The sequence below is a fragment of the Puntigrus tetrazona genome, chromosome 19 (assembly GCF_018831695.1).
Source record: "Puntigrus tetrazona isolate hp1 chromosome 19, ASM1883169v1, whole genome shotgun sequence".
Lineage (NCBI taxonomy): Eukaryota > Metazoa > Chordata > Actinopteri > Cypriniformes > Cyprinidae > Puntigrus > Puntigrus tetrazona.
The window spans coordinates 8,196,537-8,221,641 of record NC_056717.1 but is presented as its reverse complement, the minus strand read 5'-3'; the positions used below and the strand labels follow the sequence as shown (position 1 = coordinate 8,221,641).

The window sequence follows — 25,105 nt, the reverse complement described above, 5'->3', positions numbered from 1 at the left end:
CAAAATAAATATATACAAACAGGCAGGCAGAACATAAACCACGTATTAACCTCGACGATCGGACCAACTGAATACAAACACACAGGACTAAATACACAAGGAAATTGACTCAATTAACAGGAAACAGGTGAAGACAATTATACAATTAACACGAAGGGAAGGTAGGGCACAGAGAGCACATGACACAAGACAAAAACAACAACAAAAGAGTCCAAAGACGTGACAGTCTGGCTGGCATTTCTGTTCACAAATATACTCAGTTTATCAAAGCTGGTAAACATTTACATTTAAAGCTTTTAGCAGATTCTCTTATCCAGAGCGACGATCAAGACGTAATGTGAATGAGCTAAAACAACCCTTAATGGATGTGTGTGGTTTCAGAGGCTGCTCTTCGGAGTCAAACGTCTGAGATATGGTTTGTGTCAGGGTGTATATTGCTGATGGCAGATGTGCACTGGACAGGCAACGGATGAGCCAACGGCCACCAAAACATCAAACATCAATGTCACTGCCGGAGACTGTCTGCCTACATGACAAGCTGAGAAGAAGCGCCTTTGTGTCCTTGGATCACACTGACGTAAATGTTAACAGAGGAGCAAACTGTTTGGACTACAGCCCTTTTACTTCAGGTTTCTCTGTTGTTCTCAGTCGGCAGACGAAGACTGATACTTTGTGAGTCATTGAGATTTTTCTTGTTAACAACGGAAGGGCCTCAGCAAGACCTCGAGCCATTAACCCCAGTGACTCAGACGTCAGGTCTTTTCTTAGGTACCTTGAGAGATGCTTGAGAGTTGTTAACTCTATGTTAAGTCTGAATGTCAGCGTGGACTCTCAGAGCTTGCTCGTCAGTGTGAATCAGGTCACGGGTTTTGGCATATATACCCCTGGTAACATATTATCATCAGACAGACAGCTTACAGGTTGTAGCCGTCTACCTCACACAGGGAGCTTCATAAATCTCTCTAGCCAGAGATGAGAGGGATGTGTTTGCATGGAGCATTAGGAAATGAAAGCTTGAGATGCTCTGTTCTGGTCCACAACTCAGGACCACATTTGGTCTGTCCAGTGAATTATTTCTAAACATATTTAGCTGTATATGAGCATAGGTTATAAAAGAAGTTCAATCTTTAGATTTTCATTACTATTTAAACAGTTATACACATTCACATTTTAATTTTAATTAGTGATGATTGCTAAAGTGAGGCAAGACTATGTACGATTTTTAAAATTCCACGCGATATTAATAAGCTTGTAATTATTCTCATGACTGATTATGATTTTGCCTAAATAAATTAAATAAAAATAATCTATACAAATCAAATCAGTTGCTTTAAATTCTACCATTTTTTATTTGTTTATTTAAAATGATTTCATATACAAGTGTTTTTAATTTAATTAGATATCTAAGAAATTAGTAGATATGTATTATTGGGCACATTTTTATGTTTTGTGACATAAAAGCACAACGAATACAATGTTTATGTTTCTGTTCGCTGCATTAATAAAAGAAAGAAAGCTTTTATAAATTCCCAAAAGAATAAAGATGTCAAATTGTCCGTTAATCAGCCACTGAAACACTTGGTTTTGTTTAATTTAAGGCCAAGGTAATAACACACGTAGTATAGTGTTGCAAATGTATATACATTTTTTAATGAACGAATCAATGCATGCATACATTTAATTTAAAACAAAAATCTGTAATATTTGGCTAATGACTGATATATTACACACTGCGTCCCTAATAACTTATACTCCAAGTTTATACTTTGAAACAAAACTAAAAAATCTCAAATTCTACATCCGCACGTTTTTTAAACATACATCACAACATCTACGTATTGTTTTGCACATCGAGCTATCATTCCCACATATCCTTAAAAGATTGTAAAAATCTAGCTCATTCTTATATATGTTTATAAATAGAAGAATTTTCACAGATTTCTTTGCTGCTTTTAGTAAAGGATCCAGCGTGAGCATCTTTAACCAGCATCATGCAGACTCATCTTCTGAGCTAACCTTTATGTCACAGGATAAACAAAATGGCAAATCGTGACCTCAGCAAAGAGGGTCAGAGCCAGACATTTGCCCTAATTTGATTAAAAGTCCTCTGATATAAAAAGGAAATAAAATGTCTCTCTGCTTTAAAGGTCAGGATGTGTGGAGAAGGGGAATTGAGGTCAGGTAATTCTGCAACGACGAGCCTGATTGGACGCTCTGCAGCTCCATGATACCTTTGCCATTGATCCAGCCCCGGCACGTCTCTCTAAATGCACACGCCGTCTCTTCTTTGCTTAATTATTACCACTGTTGATTAGCTGGCTACAAAGATTCCAGCTCTTCAGACTCTAATTAATTTGTTTTCCCTACAATGGTGGGCAGTTGGCAGAGAGATGGAGGGAGAGGCGGCGGGGAGGGCGTCCTTTGAGACGAGCGGAAAGGTCGTTTAAACTGTTAAACTGTTATTTTTTTTCCATCATGCCAAATAATGGATGAAGATTAAATGGGGCCGTGTGTGGAAAAACAAAGCTGAGGTGGCAATGTGCTTCAGGTTTGGGAATGATGTATGCTAGATGTTTATGTTGGGGTTTACAGCATTTCCGTAAATAGCAGCACCATGGGACACTAGGATGGGCTCGTTAGAAATACAATAAAAGGGTTTCCAAAAAGAGCGCTTTGGAGCAATGAGGTAGAAGAACCGTTTTCAGGTCCCTAAAGCACCTTTCTGTAAATAGTAAAAAGAACCATGTTTTCATGATGGAAGAAGATTTTTGCACAATTAAGAAGCTTGAGCTTGCAGATGGAGGCTAAAGGCTAAAGTTTGGGACCCTCAAGATCATCTGCACTATCCCTATGGTGACACATAGACACATATGTATTTGTTGGCCATTATTGATATAAACTTCTATTACATTAAAGTTAATGTTAGAAGAGCATATGAACAAATGCTTACTTCAATGCCAAGGATTCTTCTGGCCTCCCTCCACCATTTCATCCCATGCCTTGTTTCTGTCCGCTCTTTCCTAATTTCATTTATTAAGTAGTTTGGCGGGACTGTAGTTCTCAAGTCTCAAGCTCGAGCCCTCTTGAAGAGAAAGCCAAATCTGTTTACCATCACGAACATTACGAACTGGAACTGGCGTCAAATTACTGCTAGCATGGTTTTTAGAAAGTCTACATTACATACAACACTGGCCTAAGACAAAATTTAAATAGATTTAGCCGGTTAGCATTACACCGGTCCCTGTGGCCTGCCCATTTGAAAAAAAACATATACTTATTATGGAGAATGTCTTTAAATGAATATATTCAAGTGCAAACTAAATGATTTTTGTATTATAAAAAATAATGTATTATAAAAATATATTCAAGAATTCATTTATTATAATATAATATAGAATTTAGTTTTAAAATTATATAAAATGGCATTATTTTAAATGCATAATTATCATTAATTACTCATCCTCGTGTCGTTCCAAAACTGTAAGACCTTCAGTCATCTTAAGATGTTTTTTTTTTAGATGAAATCCGACAGATCCTCCATAGACAGCAACGCATACCACGTTACCAAAAATAACTTTAACCGACATTTCTTTCTCTCCCGTGTCAGTATTTGAAAAGCTTTCAAGGCGGTACCATGGAGCATGAAATTATTATTTAAAAAATTCTTTATTTTGTGTTTTCTTTGTGCATCTTTACAATGTTCTTGCTAGCTTTCTGGGCCTTGAATGCAGTAGTTAACTTGCTGACTATGAAGGATCAGAAAGCTCTCGGATTTAATCCAAAATATCTTCATTTGTGTTCTGAAGATGAATGAAGGTCATACGGGTTTGGAACGACTTGAGGGTAAGTAATTAACATAATATTTATTTTACATGAACTATCCCTTTAAGATAGACTTTCATGCATCTCCATGTAAATTTTCAAGTTAAATCACATTAAAATAAGTATACTTTAAAGTATGTGTTTTCATTAATATATTATCTGCAAGCTCAGTTTTTAAATGTACTTTTTTCCCATTTTTTTGAAAGGGTAGGCTACGTAATCTGTAATGGGTACATTACAAGCAATTCAGCCCTGAATTTAACCTTGGTACTCTCGCTATCTACTGTGAAAATATACACAAAAATCTCCATGTCTAAGCATGCCAAAGAAAAATCCACAAAGAAAGGACCGGACATCACAGCAAGAGTTCACAGTATCATATGTGGTCTCCTAATTCTGCTGAACTTCTGGAAGCGCGTGCTCAGTAGACGGGTGGATGGCAGGGCTAATCAACGTGCTTTAAATTGACCGTGACAGCAGCCCATTGAGAACCAACTGTCAACCAAATGCTGGCCATCTCTGGGTAACTGCAACCAGATACCTGCTGTCTCAGATATTGTCACCTGCCAGTAAAGTGCCGGATGCCATCTTTCCTCATCTGTGGAAGAGGCACAGGAGTGGGAGGACACCGGGAGGGACGTGCATGACATGTCTGCTGATGTTCTTTTAGAGTGACCCAGAATATGCGTGAAGGTGAGTCCAGCAAACAATTACACCATTTCTGATGCGATGCGAAATGGCCAAGGAGATCCAAAGGCAATGTGATGAAAAGCAAGGACAGGACGAGACCGTTTAAAAACAAGTAAGGGAAGAAATTAAGGACAAAAATACAATGCTGCGTCTCAGAAGAAAACAATTTGCTAATCAAGCAATTGTTATGGTGTCGATATTGTAATTAGAATTGAGCGTTGGGTATTGGGAAAACAACACAAGGTCACCTGGTATTGTATTAGAGTTTTTCTCAATTGCTTTGGTTCAATTATTGAATGAGATTCAGATATCTGAGCTATTCGTTTCTTGTTCAAGCCAGAATTGAATTTCTTATTCATTTAAGCAAGTTTTGTCTGCAAAAGAGTAAAGTGCAACTGTCAACAGTTTTTGACGAGTTACTTCTCTTCATAACTATGCAAAATCATTTATTCTGTTATTAATATCAGACATACATACATAAATATATGGCATGAATGTGATGTCCGCTAAACTGGAAAGTGCTTACTTCAAAACTTGGACTTGCAAATGTTTATTTCCGAATTTACATGTAACACATTGCTATAAAAATAGATGAACTGTAAACATACAAACGTGTTTCCAGTAAACAAAAAGATTTGGGCAAGTCTTAAACAAATTTGACATTATAATGGTTTCAAAATTGAACCAATGCAATTTGAGAAACATTTTGTCACCAGAATCTAAAATCGACTCCTCTAGTCACCAACAAACATTTTTTGATAGATAGATAGATAGATAGATAGATAGATAGATAGATAGATAGATAGATAGATAGATAGATAGATAGATAGATAGATATCCAATGTATTTTACCTGTGTGTCACATTTATTTCACATGTACAACATGCACTCCTGTAAAGCAGAAGTACCTGTTCGAGTCAAGATAAACACGCACATTTCCTCTGTTGGCACGCAGTGATGCCCGCAGGAAGGTGCAACAAGCACCAGTTCGTAAGGTATGCGGCAACTAGCTGTATTTGACTGACAGTTGAGAACATCCAATTAAAAACGAATGATTTTTGACAGTCACTCTAATCTCTGATACTGGCCAATCAGAGAACGGATTAGGCGGTCCTTATGCAAATGTGTTGGCAAGGGAAACGAAACCGCTCCATTCATCCTCCTCATCACAGAGAAGAAACAAATAGGTGGCGTTTCTCTGCTGAAGTACAGTTTACTCCTCCAACCGCGAGAGTACAAGTCACTTTGAGCGATAAATAAAAGACCGGATACTTCGAAATTCGGGTGAGTAATATCGCATCTGCATTGAAATAGTTATCTACCTGTCTGTCATTTCATCGTGTCAGTTCATAACGCGCGCACTGCTCCTTCAAGCTTCGCTGAATACAAGATTTTATATTGCAGTTAGTACACAATTGCATTCACTTTTTTTTTTTGCTATAAAGGGACAACCGTTTTTCAATTATGCGCCATTACAACTTTTAATTAAAAAAGGCACACATTGCTATGTTGTTTAGACGTTCTTGTCATGCATTGCCGTATCGTGCATTCGTATTGATGTTATTAAAGTAAGATTAAACAAAGTGGAGCATGCGAAAAAAACAACAACATTTGAGCGCCGCCAATAATAAACTAATAATTGGTCTAATATTCAAATGGGTGTTACGTTAGCTTGTGGTTTTATATCCTACTTGCATTTATTAGCCTGTGCTGTTGACACAAGCTTGAGGCGTTAAGGTTTGTTTATGAATAGCGCGGTGACAGAAAAGTTCATGGATGCGTGGATGTGACTCAGTGTTGTGTCTGCGCCACGCATGTATGAGTGGGACATCATGGCTGTGTCTCAAAACCTAGCCACCTGCCTTCCTAGGCAGCATTTGTGGCCATCAGAAGTGCCTTATTTTGGGCATCATGGAAAACTGCAGCACCATGGACTTGTCTAACATTTTTGGACATTACAGGTGCTTGCAGCAGTTTTGGGAATCATGCCTGCTGCATTTTTGGATGTTTTCGTTGTGTAGCATTTTTTTTGTGGGCATCATGTGTGTACAGCATATTTCATTGCTCTAGGGTTGATTTGGAGGCATCACAGATGCATATATTATATTTTAGGAATATTTCATTGTTCATATTGCATCATTCATGGTGCATTGAGAATTTTTGGGAATCATGGACTTGTGCATCACTTTTGGACATCGTGTAGCACATGTGAGGAGCCTTTTTTTCTTTCAGCATCATTTTTGGCATTTTTGTGCAGCATCACAGGTGCACACAGTGAGTTTTAGACACATCTCACAGTTTAGGAATCATTTTTGAGCATCATGGAAGCACACAGCATTTTTGGGGATCATTGGCACATGCCACTTTTTTTTTCTTTTTTTTTTAAGATGCATGCAGAATTGTTTAGGGATCATAGGCTGTTGCAGCATTTTTTTGAGCATTATAGGTGCATACAGCATTATTCCTAAGGATCATTTTTGGGCATTATGGATGCATGTAGCATTTCTTTTTTGACATCATAGAAGCATGCTGTTTTTTTGAGCATCATCTGTCGCAGCCATTTTCGGCCATTATAGGTGCATAAAGCATACTTTGAGTGATCATTTCTGGGCATGTATCATAGATGCATGTAGCATTTTGTGGCATTATAGGACAGTTTTGGGCTCATAAGCTCATGAAGCATTTTAGTCATAATAGGCTTTTAGAGCATTTTTAGGCATCAGCCACCAAAGAAGCTGTCTAGGTAAACAGCTTACACAATTTTAAAAACACATCCCATGGCTGTTCGGTTTCTTTCTTTGTGAATGCAAGCTCTTACATTTGTAAACAATCTACCTTTCGAATTTTCAACTTTAATAAATAATTGACTGCTCTTTGAGTGCTCTGTTCACTGGTCACCAAGTGCTCACCACTGAACTGTCACTAAAATGATCAGTTGTGAGTGTGTGTTGGCACCACGTCTGTTTGCATCCATGCTGCCATTTGGATGGGCCTGCGAGTGGCCATGAAGCTTCAATGAGCTCAGTATGTCTCACGGCCACTGCTCATTAAGCTCAAATAATGAATGGATGCAGAAGTGATTATGTATGCTTAGATGAAACACGGCAGAGAGCACAGAGATGTGGGATGGTTTCAATGGTGAGAAGAGTGGAGGGCTACGGCCTCATTACTTTATCTGACCATGACACACTTCAATTGCTCGAGTGCAGGGTAATTGTAAAATCCCTACTTAGTTTGAAATGTCTGAAAAGTTGTCCTGTTGTGGTGGAGCATGGCAGTTGCTTTCTCCATTAGCTCTGTAAAGCCTGACGTGTATTTTTTAAAGCATTCTATTGCTAAATCAGGCCTTTGCGGTCCATGTAGTATGATATTGGAGAATATGTAGCTCTTATTTGAACCTAAATGATGGCAAATATATAAAATGCAATATAATCTTGAATGAGAGATGTACAAAAAAGACTTTTAAAATAAAGGTTCCAAAAGGACATTTCAGTCAACAGTTGTTAAAAGATTATTAAGCACGAAGAACATCAAAAAACCTCTTCCACTATAAAGACCCAATGGAAAGGTTCTATAGATGATTCTTCATAGAACCATAGATGCCAGTAAAAACTCACATTTTCATGATTTTCTTAAAAAATGATTTACAGATATTCAAATAAACCTTGCATCAAGCCAGCATGTATTAGTCATGAAATATACCAACAATAACAATAACGCTTATTAATTTATAATATACTAATTAGTAGTTAGTAACCTAATTGTTTAGTTTAGGTATTGGGATTATTGATGTAGAACAAGGTCATGTAGAATAAAGCATTCATATTTGCTTAATTACTACTAATAAATTATTTTAGTAATATGCATACTCATAAGCAACTAGTTAAGAGACTAAGAAATTAAGTGTTACTAAAAGAAGTTATTTACAAAAATCAGTTCACAGCAAAAAAAATTACACAGAAAGCTTGAACTACCAGTTCCTATAGGCACGTAAGATTGTGTACAAGACGTTTTGATCAGTGTAATAATTAGGAACGTCAGACAGTTTCCTATTGAATCTGAGCGAAAGGTAGTAGTACTGGGGTGGGTCGTACAGTCAGCCGTCCCCTGGATTTTGGCCCCAACAAGAGTATTGAGAAGTATAGCACTACACTCACACGCATGGCCGACTGGCTGATTACCACGTCACATGCTCTGGTTTTCGTGGAGATGGATGGCAGATTTAAAATGGCTGAGCTCTGAAAGCCACACACAGTTGTCAGCTTTTTGGTGGGACCGATCTAATGGCCTCCGGGCGGCTCGATATGGAAAAACAAAGGAATGCCTGCATGGAAGAACGAATGAGGACTGTTGCGTTTTGATCCCCTCTCCGATAGGATCCTGTTAATATTGTGCATGTTCGTCGTGTCAAACAGAAGCGCTGCGGTTTGTTTTCTTTCTGTTAATCTTTTTTTTTTTTTCCTGGAGTTGTTGTTGTTTTTTGCTCTGCTTCCCGTTCTGAATTTGAATGAGAGGCAAGTACAGTGTCATAACGGGGGGATGCTGTCAGATACATTTAGCAGCTGGAGTTATCGGATGACGCCCCGGGGTGTTAGAAACAAATTGTTCAATGCGCTTACCCAACATGTTACAGCATATAGATAAGGCAGGATGTGAAATTCAAACCATGATAAGGCTAATTTTGAGAATTAGGACTGACTGTTTCGTGGCAATCATAGCGTTAGTATAGAATGACGCCCACTGTGCTTTAAATCTATAGATAGCATGTGCAGTGCATCCTTTAGGGTCTGACTGCTTGTCAGTTTCAAGCCTATTGATTTGAACATAAACTGATTTTACATTGAACTGACAATAGAAACTAAGCATATATGTAACATTTGCACCTCCCGATACATGATATTTTAAACTTTTGATGTTTGCAATTGACTTATACTTTTTTTTCACTGGAATCTGTATGCAACAAACTTTATGTAGTGCACTTCTTTCAGAGACATTACAGTGTGCACTACATCGACTGCCCAGACCGGTCACCGCATTTCATAATCCCATTTATTTCCCCACCAAGTACCATCCTTGAGAGGGCACAGTTCAAATACAGCCTGCCAAGCCACTTAAATCAAATGCAGCACAATAAAATGAACCCAGAAAGACTGTGCACCTGTGTGACACACCGTTCTGAATACTAAATACTGATTTTGCTCAAGTTGTATTATTGCAGCATCTGGAACAGCCGTTTAATGGTACAATATTTAGTTCTGCTTAACAGAGATGGATGGCGTAAGCGTATTGAAATCAGCTCTTTACAGTGGTGCTGTTTTGTACTCTAGTAGTGGAAGAACATTTAAAACCTTTCCTAAACCACAAGCATATTTTGTTTAACTGGTGACGTATATATGGTATGGTATGGTAGCACACACACACATACAGCATATATTTAGAAAATAGTTACATGTATTTACTTTTATATATTTATATTCATGTAATTAAATAATATAGTATATATTTAATAACATTTTTATAACATAACATAAATATATACATGCATGTGTGTGTATATATATATATATATATATATATATATATATATATATATATATATATATATATATAACTATACACAGTACACACACATATATTATCTAAAACTTTTATTTTGGAATGTGATTAATTGTTTGACAGCACTATTTTTTAATTTATATTATATTTTCTTTTCTTTTATTATAGTTATGTTATTGTGATATTATTTAAATGGATATTAATGCTAATATTATATTGCTTATATGAGATTTAATACCATATTTTTATCATGGCGAAAGCCTGTGCAAAACGTGCCGCCACAATGTTGGTGTTGGTTTTGTGTACGATTCTGTTTTTATTGAGTTGTGGGGTTTTTAGGCCATTACTATGTGTTTTCCAAAGTGATCTAAGAGGTAGTTGACTGGTGAAGGGAAATGAGCCTCTGATAACATTGTCTTAACGTATCTCTACTTCTGCATAAATATATGGCTTAAAAAGTGAAAATCAGCTAAAAAGTCGAAATACTTATACCTCTACTCAACAAGCTTCATGGTTTGTTTTAGCAATAACACTAATTGGTATTTTGGTTGATTTTGAGGAAGCATTTTGAGTGTTTCATTATATACTGTGGAGTGGAACTGCAGTGCTTTTAGGTTCCTCAAAATACTGCATTATGCTTCTTTGTATTTCCAGCCATCAGCTGCAACAGTGTTGCATTAGCAGATACAAATGACAGTACTTAGTACATACAATATTTTGAGAGGTAGAGAGCAGGTGCGGTGACCTTCACTGGGTTGCCCTCTTCTCCTGAGAGAGGAGAATATGTTTCTTCAGCACTGGAGTGGGGAAACATCACTATAGAAACACCAGAAGGTCTCATTTAACACGATGCTGTGGGACTCGTTTAGAGCTAGTAAACATGACTAGCTGTTTATCCCAAAGAAAAAAAAAAGATTGCTTAGGGGCTTAGACGGGATTGCTTGGGCGGGATTCTCAGCTGTGTCGCATTATAGCATCAACTTTATCCGAGATGTTTCTCCTGAAAGTCTTTAATGTAAAATACATAAAAGTAAATGAGACATTTTTCCATTGTAAAGAGCTCAAAAAATCACCTTGAATATTTAGTGAGGAACGCTTGAATTCAGATCGATCCAAAATCCCAAAGACTTTGGCACAAAATTGAAAATTCACATATTTAACCTGTCACTTGGAATATGTTTGTTTGGTTTTTTTTGTTTGGTTTTTTCAAATGACACACTTTAATGGGTAAATTAGTCTAGAAAACATTGTCATTGTTTGTAAGACAACAGAAAAAGGACAACGTCTAGGCCTCAAAACTAGACACACTGACCTCAAGAACGGTGATAACCAACAAATGTTAATCTACATCAAAGTAAAACAAATAACTAACAATAAAGATAAAACAAGTCAGCAAACAGCAAAAACAATAATCCTCACAATAAAACTCACAGAGCCTCAACATTTCGACAATATGAAATTCTTTGTTCAGACAACTGTGTTTGACTAGTTGGGACAACATTTGGGGTAATTTTGTTGGTCTGACAGGGGTTTTTATGTAGTAAAATAGCATTTTTAGTATTTGAGACTCGAAAGGTTTTGTTAACTGCAAAATATGCTCCATGCAGTGTGGTGCATCTATTATTTTACTGCTGTTTAGGCATTTCATGCTTTTCGAAAATCCTACATTGAGTGTCCCAGCTGGAGAGCATAGCTACAGTCCTGCGGTTGCTAAGTGATTTGTTTGTCTTTGCCCTGTACCCCACATGGGACCCGGCAGCCCCTTGCCTACCGCAACTACCTTAAATTACTGCCCTGAACCATCTGCCACCATGCCCTGTGTGTGTGTGTATGTGTTGTGCATTAGTGGCTGTGAGAAGATATACAGTTAGAGACGGAGAGGTTTGTTGTTACTGACAGAGACAGGGGAAAATAAAAGGACTACCACTGATCTGTTCATGTATAATTGAAGAACCTCCTTTATTCTGGCTCTTTTGCTCACAAAAGCTCCTTTGGCAGATGATGATGATGATGACTGACAGTTTTGGATGTGCCCCTTTGACTCCAGATAAGCATGGCTGACCTTTAGCGCGCATATCTCCAAACAGCTGCATTATTTATGCCCACTATTGGTTGTTATGCCACATGAGTCAGTGGAGAATTTTATGACTCACCTGTAATTGAACTGAAGGTGGCATAAAAAGCTTCAGGAGTGACGTAAGCATCCATTAAACTTTCGCAGGTTGAGGAAGAATCGTATGCCGATCATGATTTAGCATTTTTCCAACTTACTGCTTATGTTACACAGTAATGTTACTTTTAGTGAAAAGTGCATTGAAAAGTGTCATTTTTAAATAGTATTTGGTTTTTGTCCCTTTGGCTTTAATGACAGATAAATGGCCAATAAATTATTAAGTATTAAGTATTAAGAAAAATTGCTTGACTTTGCTGATATAAATATAAATAAATAGCTTGAATTTAGTCATTGTGACATCAGTTATGGAAAACGGCATACTTTTTGAATTAAAAGAAAAAGAAAATAGGAGGGGCTTCTAGGTATTTCTCGATAAATGGTTATATATCATACATCCATAATGCTTACATTCAATTAGCAAGCAAGAAACAGCGAAGAATCTAAAATATGTATTATTCTTTGTATTAATCTTTATATATTTACACATTTAAATTCTATTTTAAATTTCCTTGTTAACACTTTAGAATAGGTAACAACTGTTATCTATTAACTTTGACATTTCCCTCAATAAACTCTTAATTTGCTGCTTATCAATAGTCAATAGCTAGTAAGGTAGTTGTCAGGTAGTTTAGGTATTGGATAAGATTAGGGATGTAGAATAAGGCATTAATATGTGCTTAATTAACACTAATAAATAGCTACTATTTTAGTAATATGCTAATAAGCAACTAATAGGTGTAACAGTAAAATAAATTATTACCCAATGTTTTTATGTGGTCTTACATTTGTGAACAAAGTGTTATGCCATACTACTCCCCCCCTTTTTATTTTAATGACTTGAGAATTCTTTTGACCGAAATGGCTAAATTAAAATTACAACCCAAGCCTGAATAGAAAACAATAAATCAAATTTAAGATTAATCGATTTTGGTATTTCATGCGAAAAAATAGCAAAAATAACCCAAAGAGAACATCCATCCATGGCATAGGTTCTAACCAGTTGTTATTTGCTGAATATTGAGACACAAGGGTTGTGAAAGCTTCCCGGTCTGTTACCATGGCAACCAATTATTCACCAGTGGTATCATCCCAGGGTTTTGATGAAGCACACTTGTAACATGCCACTTTTGTCCACCATAAAAGGGCCGGAACATTGTTGTGAAAAGGCTAGCGTCCTTACAGAGTACTTACAGCACCCTTTCTATTCAGGTCAGTGACACTCAGTCGGATGTGTGTTTGTGGGCTGGACTGGTGCATATGTGTATTTGTGTCTCATTTCACCTTTATGTGCTAATAATATATTCATTACAATTTTCAAATTATAATCCAGAAATTTTCGGTTGAAGTTAGTTTTACCCATATTCATTATAATCTCTAATAACGCCTGTATACAACAGTATAACAATACAATTTCATGATTTCTGATGCATTTTCAAAAGCACTAAATGTAATTTTTTTTATCAGTTATTCAGCTATATCGAAATAATGCAAAGGGAAGGCAATGATGACAGAACGATGCCGCAAGAATTATTACAGAAACAAGAAAAGCAGCCATTCATCCTTGTGTTGGGATTGACAGGATTAGATGAACATACTCCTCCCAAACTTTCATTTGAAGCTCCATTTGTTTAAATGACAGCTACTTCATTGCGTTTGATCTATCATGTCTGACTATGCAGATAAAACCCAGTTTCTGTCCCTGTGAGGTTCATGGCCCCTTTTATATTGAGCTGTCACAGGGAGTTAAGAGAGAGAGACTTAAAGGCAATGACGGAAGACAGTGGTGACTGGATTTGTTGGAAACTCTCAGCAGAGACACATGTGCTCAGGCAAGAAACTCAAAGAAACGGCTAGTTTTTATTGGAATCAAAGGTCAGCGACGGGAGTAGTTCAACCAAAATATTTCATTTGCTGAAAATGTACTCGCTCTCAGGCCCGCCAAGATGTAGGTTAGATGAGTTTGTTTCTTCTTCAGATTTACATTTTTAATTTCACATTTAAAGAAGTGTAGAATATCATAATTTGCTCACCAATGTGAATGGGTGCCGTCAGGATGAGACTCCAAACTGCTGATAAAAACATTACAATAAGCCAAAAGGAATCTGCATGACTCCAGTCTATTAAATAACACCATGTGAAGCAAATACATTATTAAGTCTTTTTAACTTAAAACTGTCCCTTCACTGGGAAAGCAATATTATAATGGAGGTTTCATTTAAATTTAAAAAAGTACTTTTTTTTAATTGATGGACTGTATTATTTGTGATTCTTTTATCAGCTGTTTGGACTCCCGTTCTAATGGCACCCATTCATTGCAGATGATCTATTGATGAGCAAGTGATCCTCCATTGCTATATGACAGGTTCTGTGTGTTTCTCAGGGTTTAAATCTAGAAATCTCGAAACTACTCTTCCAACTCTCAGTTCCTACTGCCATTTTTGTGTGTCAATCTCGAAAGAGTTTGCCGAGGGTCACTGAGGTGAATAAAGTCTGTAAGAGACTCAAATTGAGTCATCTTTTCTTTTCTCGTTCAATCTCTGACAGTTGGCAATACAATGTCCAAGCCTTGAAAAAAAAAATCATTTTTCCCACCTGGGATCCATTTAAGCTCCAGACCTGTACGTCTTTGTACGTGTGTGTATTTGTGTTTGTGTGCGTTGTGTGTTTGTCTGTGCGTGCGCGCGCGCTGTGGCGGAATTAATCCACTGCCAATATCCCAGTGTCCAGCACGTCCCGGCTCCCAGGGTTCTCATCTCATTTGGTGGCTCTTAAAAGGAACACTCACAGACTGATGTGGCTGGAATATCAAAGACATCAGCGGTGACCACACAGGCAATCACTGTCCATCGATCAATCCGAGTGACAATGGAGAACTGATGAAAGGGAGAAAGTGATAGGAGAGGCCATGAAACAAGGCCACAAAAGACATTTGCTCCGTTTTCTTGCTGACGGGAAGGTAACAGCTATGCGTGACTCTGTTAAAAATCACTGAAAGAACATGAAGCAGAATTAATGTGCGTGACCTCTTGGCCTCGTCACAGGAAGTTTGTGAGAGCTATTCATTTTTTATTTTATTATCTTCAAAGTCAGCATAAAGTCAGACTATATTTAGTCAGACTATAAAGACTATATTTACTTTGTTAAAGTTAATTGTGCAAGTTATTCTAAAAAAACAATAAAGCAATATTTACCGGATGTCAGCTAGGTAGCAAGGGGAAAATAACCAGTAGTCAAATAGCCAAAATAATGCAGATTTGTACAAATACTAATACTAATACTACTATTACTACTAATACTACTTCTACTACTACTAATAGGCAAAAAATAAAAACTCTTCAGGCTGGACATCTTAATAAAATCTATTACTGTTATACATTTTTATAAAAAATCTGAAATGCAATGGCATCCCATCTAAAACTGTCACATAATATTTTAAAAAAATGTATTAGTGTACAATTAGCGTACAATTAACAGATTTAATTTTCCTGAGAGGAGTTTAATGTTTGCCTTGAAAGAGCAGTTTTTAAAGCTATCAGAGCAATCATTTACCTTTTCGGAAGCCAAAAGCCAACCGTGTAGCCCTGTCTGGCTGCCCTTCAGAAGTTTATTTTTCACTGACGAGCCAGCAACCTTTAGGGCAGTTGCATGTGGTTTAAGCAACTTAAAACATGAAGCATTAATCTGCCAAGCCTCACAGATAAGCATTACTTTTGCTCAAAGAAAGAGAAGCAGTGTGGTGACTTTAGGCAGCACCTTTACAATGTCTCGCACATTTCTTCCCTTAGCACCGCTAGACTAATCCGCAAGCAGTCATCATAATCCTATAGGAGCCACAAAAACGCAAGCATTCGTTGATAAGCAGAAATGTCCTTTTGGGTGGCAAATGAAGCAGGAACTGACTCATCAGACAGAAACTCAGGAGGGATTTAATTCCACAGAAAACAACCGGGAAAAGAAGTCAGAGTTTCCATTGTAACTCTAAGACCCAATTAAACCATTATTTCTCAACACAAGCCAATCAGAAGATTAAAGTTTTTGGTGTACTTTGTAATTTTTCCATTCATTTTTAGGCTGCCCATATTTCTTATCAGCCGAGGTGTTTTAGAAGCTCAGTTTTCTGCAACATTTGTTCTCCTGACAGGCACTAAATTGGGCCTTGTCCATGGCTCTGGTGGGGCTGCTCTGTCCGTCCTTCATCCTGGTCACCAGACACAGTTGGCCTCTGGCCCTCTTAAAAACACTTCCCTCACCTTCCAGACCTCAAAGGCCCTTTTTTAACCCGGTATTTTGATGTTTTTTGAGATATATGTTGATATTAACGGGTTGTAAAATGTTTTGAGATTGTCAAAGTCAAAAATGATAAAAGCATACCACAACTTCGATTCCAACTTCGCTATGTTGAGCCAAAACATTGAAACACTGTTAGCATATATATCAATCCCAATTACTTGTAAGCACCGTAATGGTTACATTTATTCAATTGTATTCATGTGCCAAAAATTGCCACCCACTTACCAAAGATGTGAGCGTTATGGGACCTATTAGCTTTACAAGTTCATTTTTCTCCTTTCCTGACTCTAAATACAATCCCATAATGAACTGCAACACAAATTTGCAAACTTCATCAAACAAAACTTTTGTTCTCAGATCTAATTACATGCAAGGATTTTGGGTCAGTGTGAAAACATGTATGTATACAATACATGCATTGTATATAATGATTCATTTAAATGTAAGTACATAGTAGTTAATATATAGTCCACTTAATACTGCTAAAAAGTGGTACAGGAAACATGGTTACAAGAAAATTATGTACTTCACATTATAAAAATATTAATTTTAAGAATTAACAACAGGGTCCAGGCAACAATTGAATTCGGCTCAATTCATGCAGCTTTAGAAGAGTAAATGCCGCAAATACATTTTTACACAGCCATTTATTTTCACAAAGTTTGACACAAATGTCCCAGTGTTTTTCACAAGTGTGTACAGAAGATGCTGCTGAGCTGCACCAGTCTGGGCCTAGACCAAAGTGCAACAAACTTCAGTGCTGTAGTGTATGTTTTGCTTAAACGACAATCCAAAACCATTAGCGCAAAATGTTTCCACAAAGTGTGTTTACAACTCCCAGGTAACAACACAACTCGCTCACAGGTTCCAAAGCAATATGGGTGTAGATTAACTTTCATAAGCCCCTCCACCAACATCGCTTTCCAATTTGAGCCGTTCTTCATTTCCCTTGCAGTTTCATAGAGGGCTCTGGAGTAATGATTGACAGATTTTGTTTCCTCCTGCACGCCGGCTCTTTGAGCAGTCACTCTTTACAAACGAGTTAACAAAGGTCGGCCTGTGGGCATGAGTGCTTGCAGAGTTTGATGGAAGCCTTTCTGATTGAAAACAATAGTGGATCGCCTCACCAGCCCCAAAGAATCAGCTTTCCAGAGCCTTGAGGCGAATGTTGTCAGCCATACAGTTCATTAACCACTTAGATCTTTAATTAAACCCCCTGTCTGAAGTTAACTAATCAGAAAGATGCCAAGATTAGCAGAGCCGCCAGACCGCTGTATTCCAAAAAAGGTCAGCGACAGAGAGGGAGTGGAAAAGAGCAAGAGAAAATGAGAGGAGATGAATGCTCACCTCTTATTAGTCATCATGATCCCACTAAAATGACCTTCCGTCAGGGGGAGAAAATAGCGCCGTGGGCGACCGGGTCTCAGAGAGTCTCAGATGAGTTCCTCTGCGAAGCTGCTGCTGCTGTATTCCGTCGTCATGTGCCCCTCGTCAACTATTTAGACCTGTTCAATATTTAATGAACTTTAATAATCCTAGAGCGGAGATAATGACTCATTAACGCAGTGCCTCATTTGTCATTTGTGCACCCAAATATATCCATTTTCAAAGCCCAGGGCAATTTGGATTTGGTTTAATCTATCTCGGATTCTGCTAGAGGCAGATATGTTATAAGCCATAATGTCACGACAAAGTGTAAAACCCCAGAAGAATAGCAGGCAACAGCTGCTAACAGAAGCGATGGAAACATTAACTGTGACTAGGTCTAATCAGAGAGCTAGATTTATACAGTATTGTAGGTAAATAACTACAAGGATAACAAAGTGCAGTAAACTGTAAAACTATTTGCTCTGCAAACTGTGTGTTTATAGTTACATTACATTAAAATAATATGATAAGAAATACCAGTGTGCAGTATCAAACTCTTACATTAAAGTGTTAGTTGACCTAAAAATTAAAATTCTGTCATTGATTGCCTCATTCATCTTCAGAAAACTAATCAAAATATTTTTGGTATAATTCTGAACTAACACATTCAAGACATGGACTGTTTTAACAACATCCTTGCTACCTTTCTGGACCTTCAACATGGAAGTTGCATTGCTGTCAAAGCAGGATCAGAAAGCTCTTGAATTTTATAAAAAATATCTTAATTTGTGTTCCAAAAATGCTTGCCTGAACGTGTTTGTAACGACATGAAGGTGAGTAATAATGACAGAATTTTCATTATTGGGTGAACTGTCATTTTAAATGAGGTGGATAGTGTTGAAAAAATAGCTTGTTTTTATTTTTGTGATATCAGCCCGATTTTATGAGGTGGCTAAATTGTACAGCCTCACTCTGAGAGTTCTGGCATTAAACTATAGATGGTGCAGTCCAATGGGTCTAACTCAACCTGACCTAATGACATCATTATCACACAGCACAGCTGGCTGGTTTTCTCATGTATTGGTAGCAAACGAGCTCGCTGCTCAACATTTAAATATTTGACTAGTGCTTTCTGTAGCAGTTTGCAGCGTGCTCCAGAATCCCTCCTCCTTTTCCAGCTCCACCCGTATAGATCTGCTGCAAAGTAATTAATGTATGCTATATGGGGTTTATTTAATTGTATATTAGCAGCAGTATTATTTCTAACATGCTCACAGCAGCAGCAGTGTAGACCAAATATATTCTGGGGACTCAACTCGAGAAAACATGCAATACCATTTAAGTAATAAAAGCCTTTTTCAATGATCAAGGTTTTTCTCTATACTCTTTCTAATACTTGAGGCAAATATGATGAGAAATGTATGAAACTAGTTTTTTTTGTATGAACTTTGTTTTTGATTGCTGTTGTCAATCTATAAAGCGTGAATGTATTTTAATGGCTCTTTGCCCACCTTGTCCACAGAGAGGTGTAGAAAGATGGGGAAACACAACAGCAAGCTTGCTCCTGAGGTGCTTGATGACTTGACCAAGAGTACAGAGTTCAACGAAGCTGAGCTGAAGCAATGGTATAAGGGGTTCCTGAAGGACTGTCCATCTGGCATCCTCAATCTGGAAGAGTTCCAGCAACTCTATGTCAAGGTGAGGGAAGTCAAAGGGGTGCTTAACACACCAGATATACCTACTCTCACTGTGACCCTCGTGAAAAAAAAAACATGATGAACAACATAATGAAAAATATTGTCAAGGCATATTCTGATTAGGTATGTTTTGAAGCAGGGCAGCTGGTTTGACCATAGTCCTTAGATCAGGAATAGCTTTAAACCAGCTCATGACCAACCAACGACCAGCTTAAACCAGCTCAAACCAGCTGCCATGCTTCAAAACATACCTAGTTAGTCCACCAAAATACGATTTTTCTGATTTTATGAAATTCTGTCTTGATTTACTTACACTCATGCTGTTCCAATCCAGTAGGGCTTTCTTTTTTCTTACACAATAGATGTTAAGCAGAATATTGACCTTCATAAAATAAGATCATATTATGACTAGGGACTGTAAAGCTGCAAAAATGATGAGAAGTCACTATAAAACGGGGATTATCATTTTGGGCAGACTATTCCCTTAAGTAGGGCTATGTATTTATGATACTATAAAGTGTTCTAAAAGCCAGGTGCTGTATCTGTTGCGTATCTTTCAGTTCTTTCCTTATGGCGACGCTTCAAAATTCGCCCAGCATGCCTTTCGGACGTTCGACAAAAACGGTGATGGCACCATTGACTTCAGGGAGTTCATCTGCGCGCTGTCCATCACTTCCAGGGGAAGTTTTGAGCAGAAACTCAACTGGGCCTTCAACATGTACGACCTGGACGGAGATGGCAAGATCACGCGCATGGAGATGCTGGAGATCATCGAGGTGAGGGATTCAGCGAAGGCATTGCGTCACATGCATGTGTTTGCTTTTAGAAGTGTGTTCATCCCATTTTTTTGGTCCAGGCAATCTACAAGATGGTTGGGACGGTGATCATGATGCGTATGAACGAAGACGGGCTGACCCCACAACAGCGTGTGGACAAAATCTTCAGCAAGATGGACAAGGACCACAACGACGAGATCACGCTGGAGGAGTTCAAAGAGGCGGCCAAGAGCGACCCCTCCATTGTTCTTTTACTGCAGTGTGACATGCAGAAGTAAGGAAGGAGAGGAGGAAGATGAGTGAAGTGGGCTGGGGGTGTAGGGAGGGGAGGAGAACCATGTACAGACTTCTAGAGAGATGTAGGTAATAGATAATGAGAGGAAATGTACATACAGCTGAACATAAGTTAGAGCGCATGATAATCCTGCGAATGTTAAGGGAAAGATTATGGTGATTTGAAATGATTAGTCAAAGTCATGCAAGAGAGAGTCTTTTCCACCCCGTATCACTTATTACACATTCTGTCTGCTTTCCAGCCTCTAGAGAGAGTCAGAAAGTTCAAAAGATTGAATCCCTAATACAAGACATTTCTTTGCTCAAAAAGGTCACTTCTGAGCCAACTAACTCCCTTTTAGGATTAGAAGCATATTCGACTAATTTAATGTAATAATAATACATAATGAAATGAAAATTACATTTGATTCTGATCCATTTTTTAATCAAGATTTTTTAAAGATAGAATTTTTTTGCAGTTTTGGGCATGACTTTATTTTTCACTCAGAAGTTGCCAGTACACTTGACAAATAACTACAAAGAAGCGGCAAACAAGACATTGATTAAATATACAATTTAGAAAGATTTGGGGGTTTTTTTCACTACAAAAAAATCTGATTATTTAGTGTTCCAATTTATTTATTTTCTTTTATTTATTGGTGGATATTGAAATGACCTGGTATTTAAGATACTTAATAGTTCATGCTCATTTCACATTACTTTTCTGTCATCTAACACTCACTTGAAGTTATTACTATCTTTAAAACACACAAATCATTTAACAACACCGTTAAATATAATCGGCAGTAAATTTGTTTGAAATTTTCATACTGTACATTTTTGTTTTTAATTGTATTTCATTTATTACGACAAAACTGCATTTTTTTCTATTATTCATTTATCTACAGAAGAGATTACAAGAACACAAGAAAGAGGGCTTCCGGTTATCAGTTATTGCGCATAACAAAAATGATCTGCTTATCTATTGGCCAAATGTTTCTACTATTTTTTAAATTATTTCTCTATTTGTTTATTTTTCGCCCAGATTGAAAATGTCAGAACAGCAACGTGCCCGGTTACAGGCTGTGCCAGAGTAAGAGCATTACAAGAGTTCAGGGCAGGACTGAATCCTTTGACATTTGTGGGTGCCTTCATATACAGCGCTCTAGCCCACCAGATAACACTGCAGCAAATAATACTGACACATTAGTGGAGTTTGAACGCATTGCCATAATCTGACGATACCATCACGGAGCGTAGTCTAATTGCGTTATTGGCCGAGATAAAACTGAAAAGCCGTGGCTGAGTGAAAGGGTGGTATTTCGTAACGGGTCATGCCAGAAAATGAGGAGTAGCTTTAGCTAGAGAACTGACAATATATGTACATGATGACATTTTGTACATAACGCCTATACACATGCTTAATATGTACATGTAAATGTTTCTCTACCTTAGAACTGCTTTCATAATCTGACACGGCTGCAATGATTTTTGTGCTAACACAAAAAAAACCCTTATTGTACTTACGTGTGTGGGTCTGTCTGCGGAAGAGGGAAACTAACGTGTGTGTTTTCTTCACTATAATCTGGTGCGAAAGCTGCAGCGTGCGAGTGTGTGAGTTCACGTGAGAGAACACAAATGCCTCAACCTTTGTATTAATTCTTTCTTATGATCTTCACGCCAGTGCTAGGAGTATTACGCCGTCGTGTTTGTTGTTACCTGGTGCGACTGGTGAGCTGTGTGTTTCTTTTTCGGTCATGAGAGCTTTAGTTCTGTCTTTATTAGTTCATCTCTTCTTTCATAAGCTTTGCAGGTGTCACCCAAGGGGATTTTAATTGTATGAATATTGTCAATGTTCAACTACCTTTCTTTATTCTTGTAATATAAGTGGACACAAATGTAAACCAGACGCAGAATGTGTAGTACTTGTTAATGTTACTATGCCGCAATACTTACTAACATGAAATTACTGTTGCACTATGTAGTGAGTAGAGGAAATAGCTTTAGTTTTAGACTGCCTCCCTGTGGTGAAACATGTTAATTCATTTACCCAGTTAACTTAGCACCAGATCCTAGCAAACGCTAGGATTTCACTGAGAACCAGGGCTGTCGGGGGTCCAGCTGAGTTCCCCACCTGATATAGTTTGTGTGAATTTTAACAGCAACCCTCCTTAAAGTACATAAATCTAATTAGAGCAGATTTGGAGCAATTTATCTCACCAAAGAATCCTCTGCAGTGAATGGGTGCCGTGAGTCCAAACTGTTAATAAAAACATCACAATGATAAAGAAGTAATCCACAGCACTCCGTTCTCTCAGTTACGAGTGTCCGTAGGAATCAAATCATGCGTTAAGGCATTTTAACTTTAAACTGTTGCTTCCTGCCAAAATATGAGTGATCTGTAATAATTATTCATTCAGTTCACTGCACAGGATCCACTGATGAGCAGATTTCTCTTTTAAAACTCTATACTTCTAGATACCAATGAGGAGGCTCTTACCGGAACATCGCGCTACAAATAAGCAATGATTATTTGTATTATTTATCCATCTTTATCTAAGTGACTTATTTTTCATTAGTGAAAGGCTGTAGCAATACTCAAAGATGAATCCGATTTATTTTGCAGCATATCCTGTGACTTTACATCCTCAGCGATGTAGAACAGCAGTTGAAGCAATTTCTTTACTCGCCTATAAGCAGATTTTTGTCACAACTGCTTTTACACTACTCATAATCTTGTGAAATCCTCGTGGGATGTGTCTCCTGTCGCATTCACACACCTCTGCTGCTGTTTTACACCTCTGCTCATGAGCGGCAAGTGTAATCTCTTTCTTATTGTGTCACATGGTAGCTTTCTTTATACTAAACTGTGCTATCCCTTGTGAAAAAGAAGTGTGCTTAACTGTACGTGCACATGCAGTGTACTTCAAATTTTTTAGGTGTATTAAAAATTAAAAAAAAAGGTAATATAATATTATGGAATTAAAAGGCCACTTAAAGAAAGTATACTTGTATAACTATTTCTTAATACACTTAGGTAACCTTTGTAATAATGTCACAATTAAAAGTCATTTTAAATCATTATGTGTAAAAAAAATCTCTTGTCATGATTCGTTTTTATTAACATATTAAAGCTCATGTAAAGTGCTACTTTGGTTAATTTATTTTAAAAGCACTAAACTACAACTTCATCATTACAAATGTATACATACAGAATTATTTAAATATCTGACATAAAATGTTACACGGAATTGAGATTTTAAATGAATTCATGTTAATACAACGATGCTCAAGTGCTGCTTAAGTGGGTGAAAAGAAAGAAAACTCCAAAATTCTTGCATGTAATGTTCATTCAAACTGCAATAACCAATTTGTAATTAACATGCGGTTAAGTGTCAGAAAACAGTTCACGCTTAAGCATATTAAGTACTCTTTTTAAAAGTATGCTAAGGTGTGCATCTTTTTCACAAGGGAGAATCTAATTTAATTGGTCACTGTCACTGAATTTCATCTTTGACCACAATTCAGAGCTGTGCCAGCATTACTCAATATATGGTCTGCAATCTTTCAGACTGACCATCTGACTATCTAATGATCACTGTGATTAGATTACATAAACGCAGTTATGGTCATTGGTAATGATTATGGGAAGTGCAAAATGGGCCTTGTGGATGTTGTGCAATGTACCGATCAGCCTCTGAGCTCGAGTCCGATATGATCCTTTCTGTGCCAAAGACTCTTAAAATTGGATAATTGAGATATATATTAAATATATATGTAAACATGGATGTTCTGAACTTGCACCCAATTATTCAAAATGTATTTTGATTGCGTTAACATTTACATTACAGCTTAAAAAGGTGTGTAACCTTCCACTGCAAATTCTAACATTGTCCCAAAATGAAAACACTGAAAAGGGAGTAAATGTGTCCATTCGTGCAATACTATGCTTTCTGTACTGTATGTGTGCTGTGCATTTCTAAATGTCTGGTTTCTGTTCACTTTTTCAATATCGTAAAGCTCCTGGAACAAAGATGTGTAATTATTTTTGTTACATAGAGAATTAAATATGTGGATGTCTACTGAATCATCTCCGGCTGTGTGTTGTTTGTTGCCCTTACTGATTAGGTGAATGCTGTCGGACAAACTCATCAATTTCTCTCCTCCTCTCCCTCTCTCATTGTCATGCACACAGATATTTCGTTTTTTTTTTGTTCAGACCTGTGCAGTATGAGTCACTCTAGGGACGTGATGTCATGATAAATGCTGTTGTCATGGCAGCAAGGCTGTAGCACATCTGAAGTGTGATTGGAGAATTGCATAAATGTAGACGTTCCATCAGGGACACTCATCTCACATGCAATTTCCCAACAAATTGATACACTCAGCCTTTAAGCTAGCTCTGAGTTACCGGCCTCTTCTTGTCTGCCTCATCTCACTCATCAAAACCCTGTTCAAAT

The 25,105-nt window shown here is 37.5% G+C and overlaps 1 protein-coding gene across 1 annotated transcript; it reads left to right on the top strand.

Moving 5' to 3' along the window:
* The first annotated feature begins 5,658 nt into the window (after positions 1–5,658).
* Positions 5,659–23,931, top strand: hpcal4 (hippocalcin like 4). Its single transcript, XM_043218467.1, has 4 exons — positions 5,659–5,796; positions 19,422–19,597; positions 20,157–20,372; positions 20,453–23,931. Exons 2-4 carry the CDS (start codon positions 19,436–19,438, stop codon positions 20,648–20,650), a joined length of 576 nt encoding a protein of 191 aa, XP_043074402.1. The 5' UTR covers positions 5,659–5,796; positions 19,422–19,435; the 3' UTR covers positions 20,651–23,931.
* The last annotated feature ends 1,174 nt before the right edge of the window (positions 23,932–25,105 follow it).

What these genes read in the sequence shown, in the direction of transcription:
- hpcal4 (XM_043218467.1), top strand. Translation starts at nt 19,436, where the DNA reads ATGGGGAAACACAACAGCAAGCTTGCTCCTGAGGTGCTTGATGACTTG. An exon ending in TCCAGCAACTCTATGTCAAG is followed by an intron (nt 19,598 to 20,156) that starts GTGAGGGAAGTC and finishes CGTATCTTTCAG; the next exon opens with TTCTTTCCTTATGGCGACGC. An exon ending in AGATGCTGGAGATCATCGAG is followed by an intron (nt 20,373 to 20,452) that starts GTGAGGGATTCA and finishes TTTTTGGTCCAG; the next exon opens with GCAATCTACAAGATGGTTGG.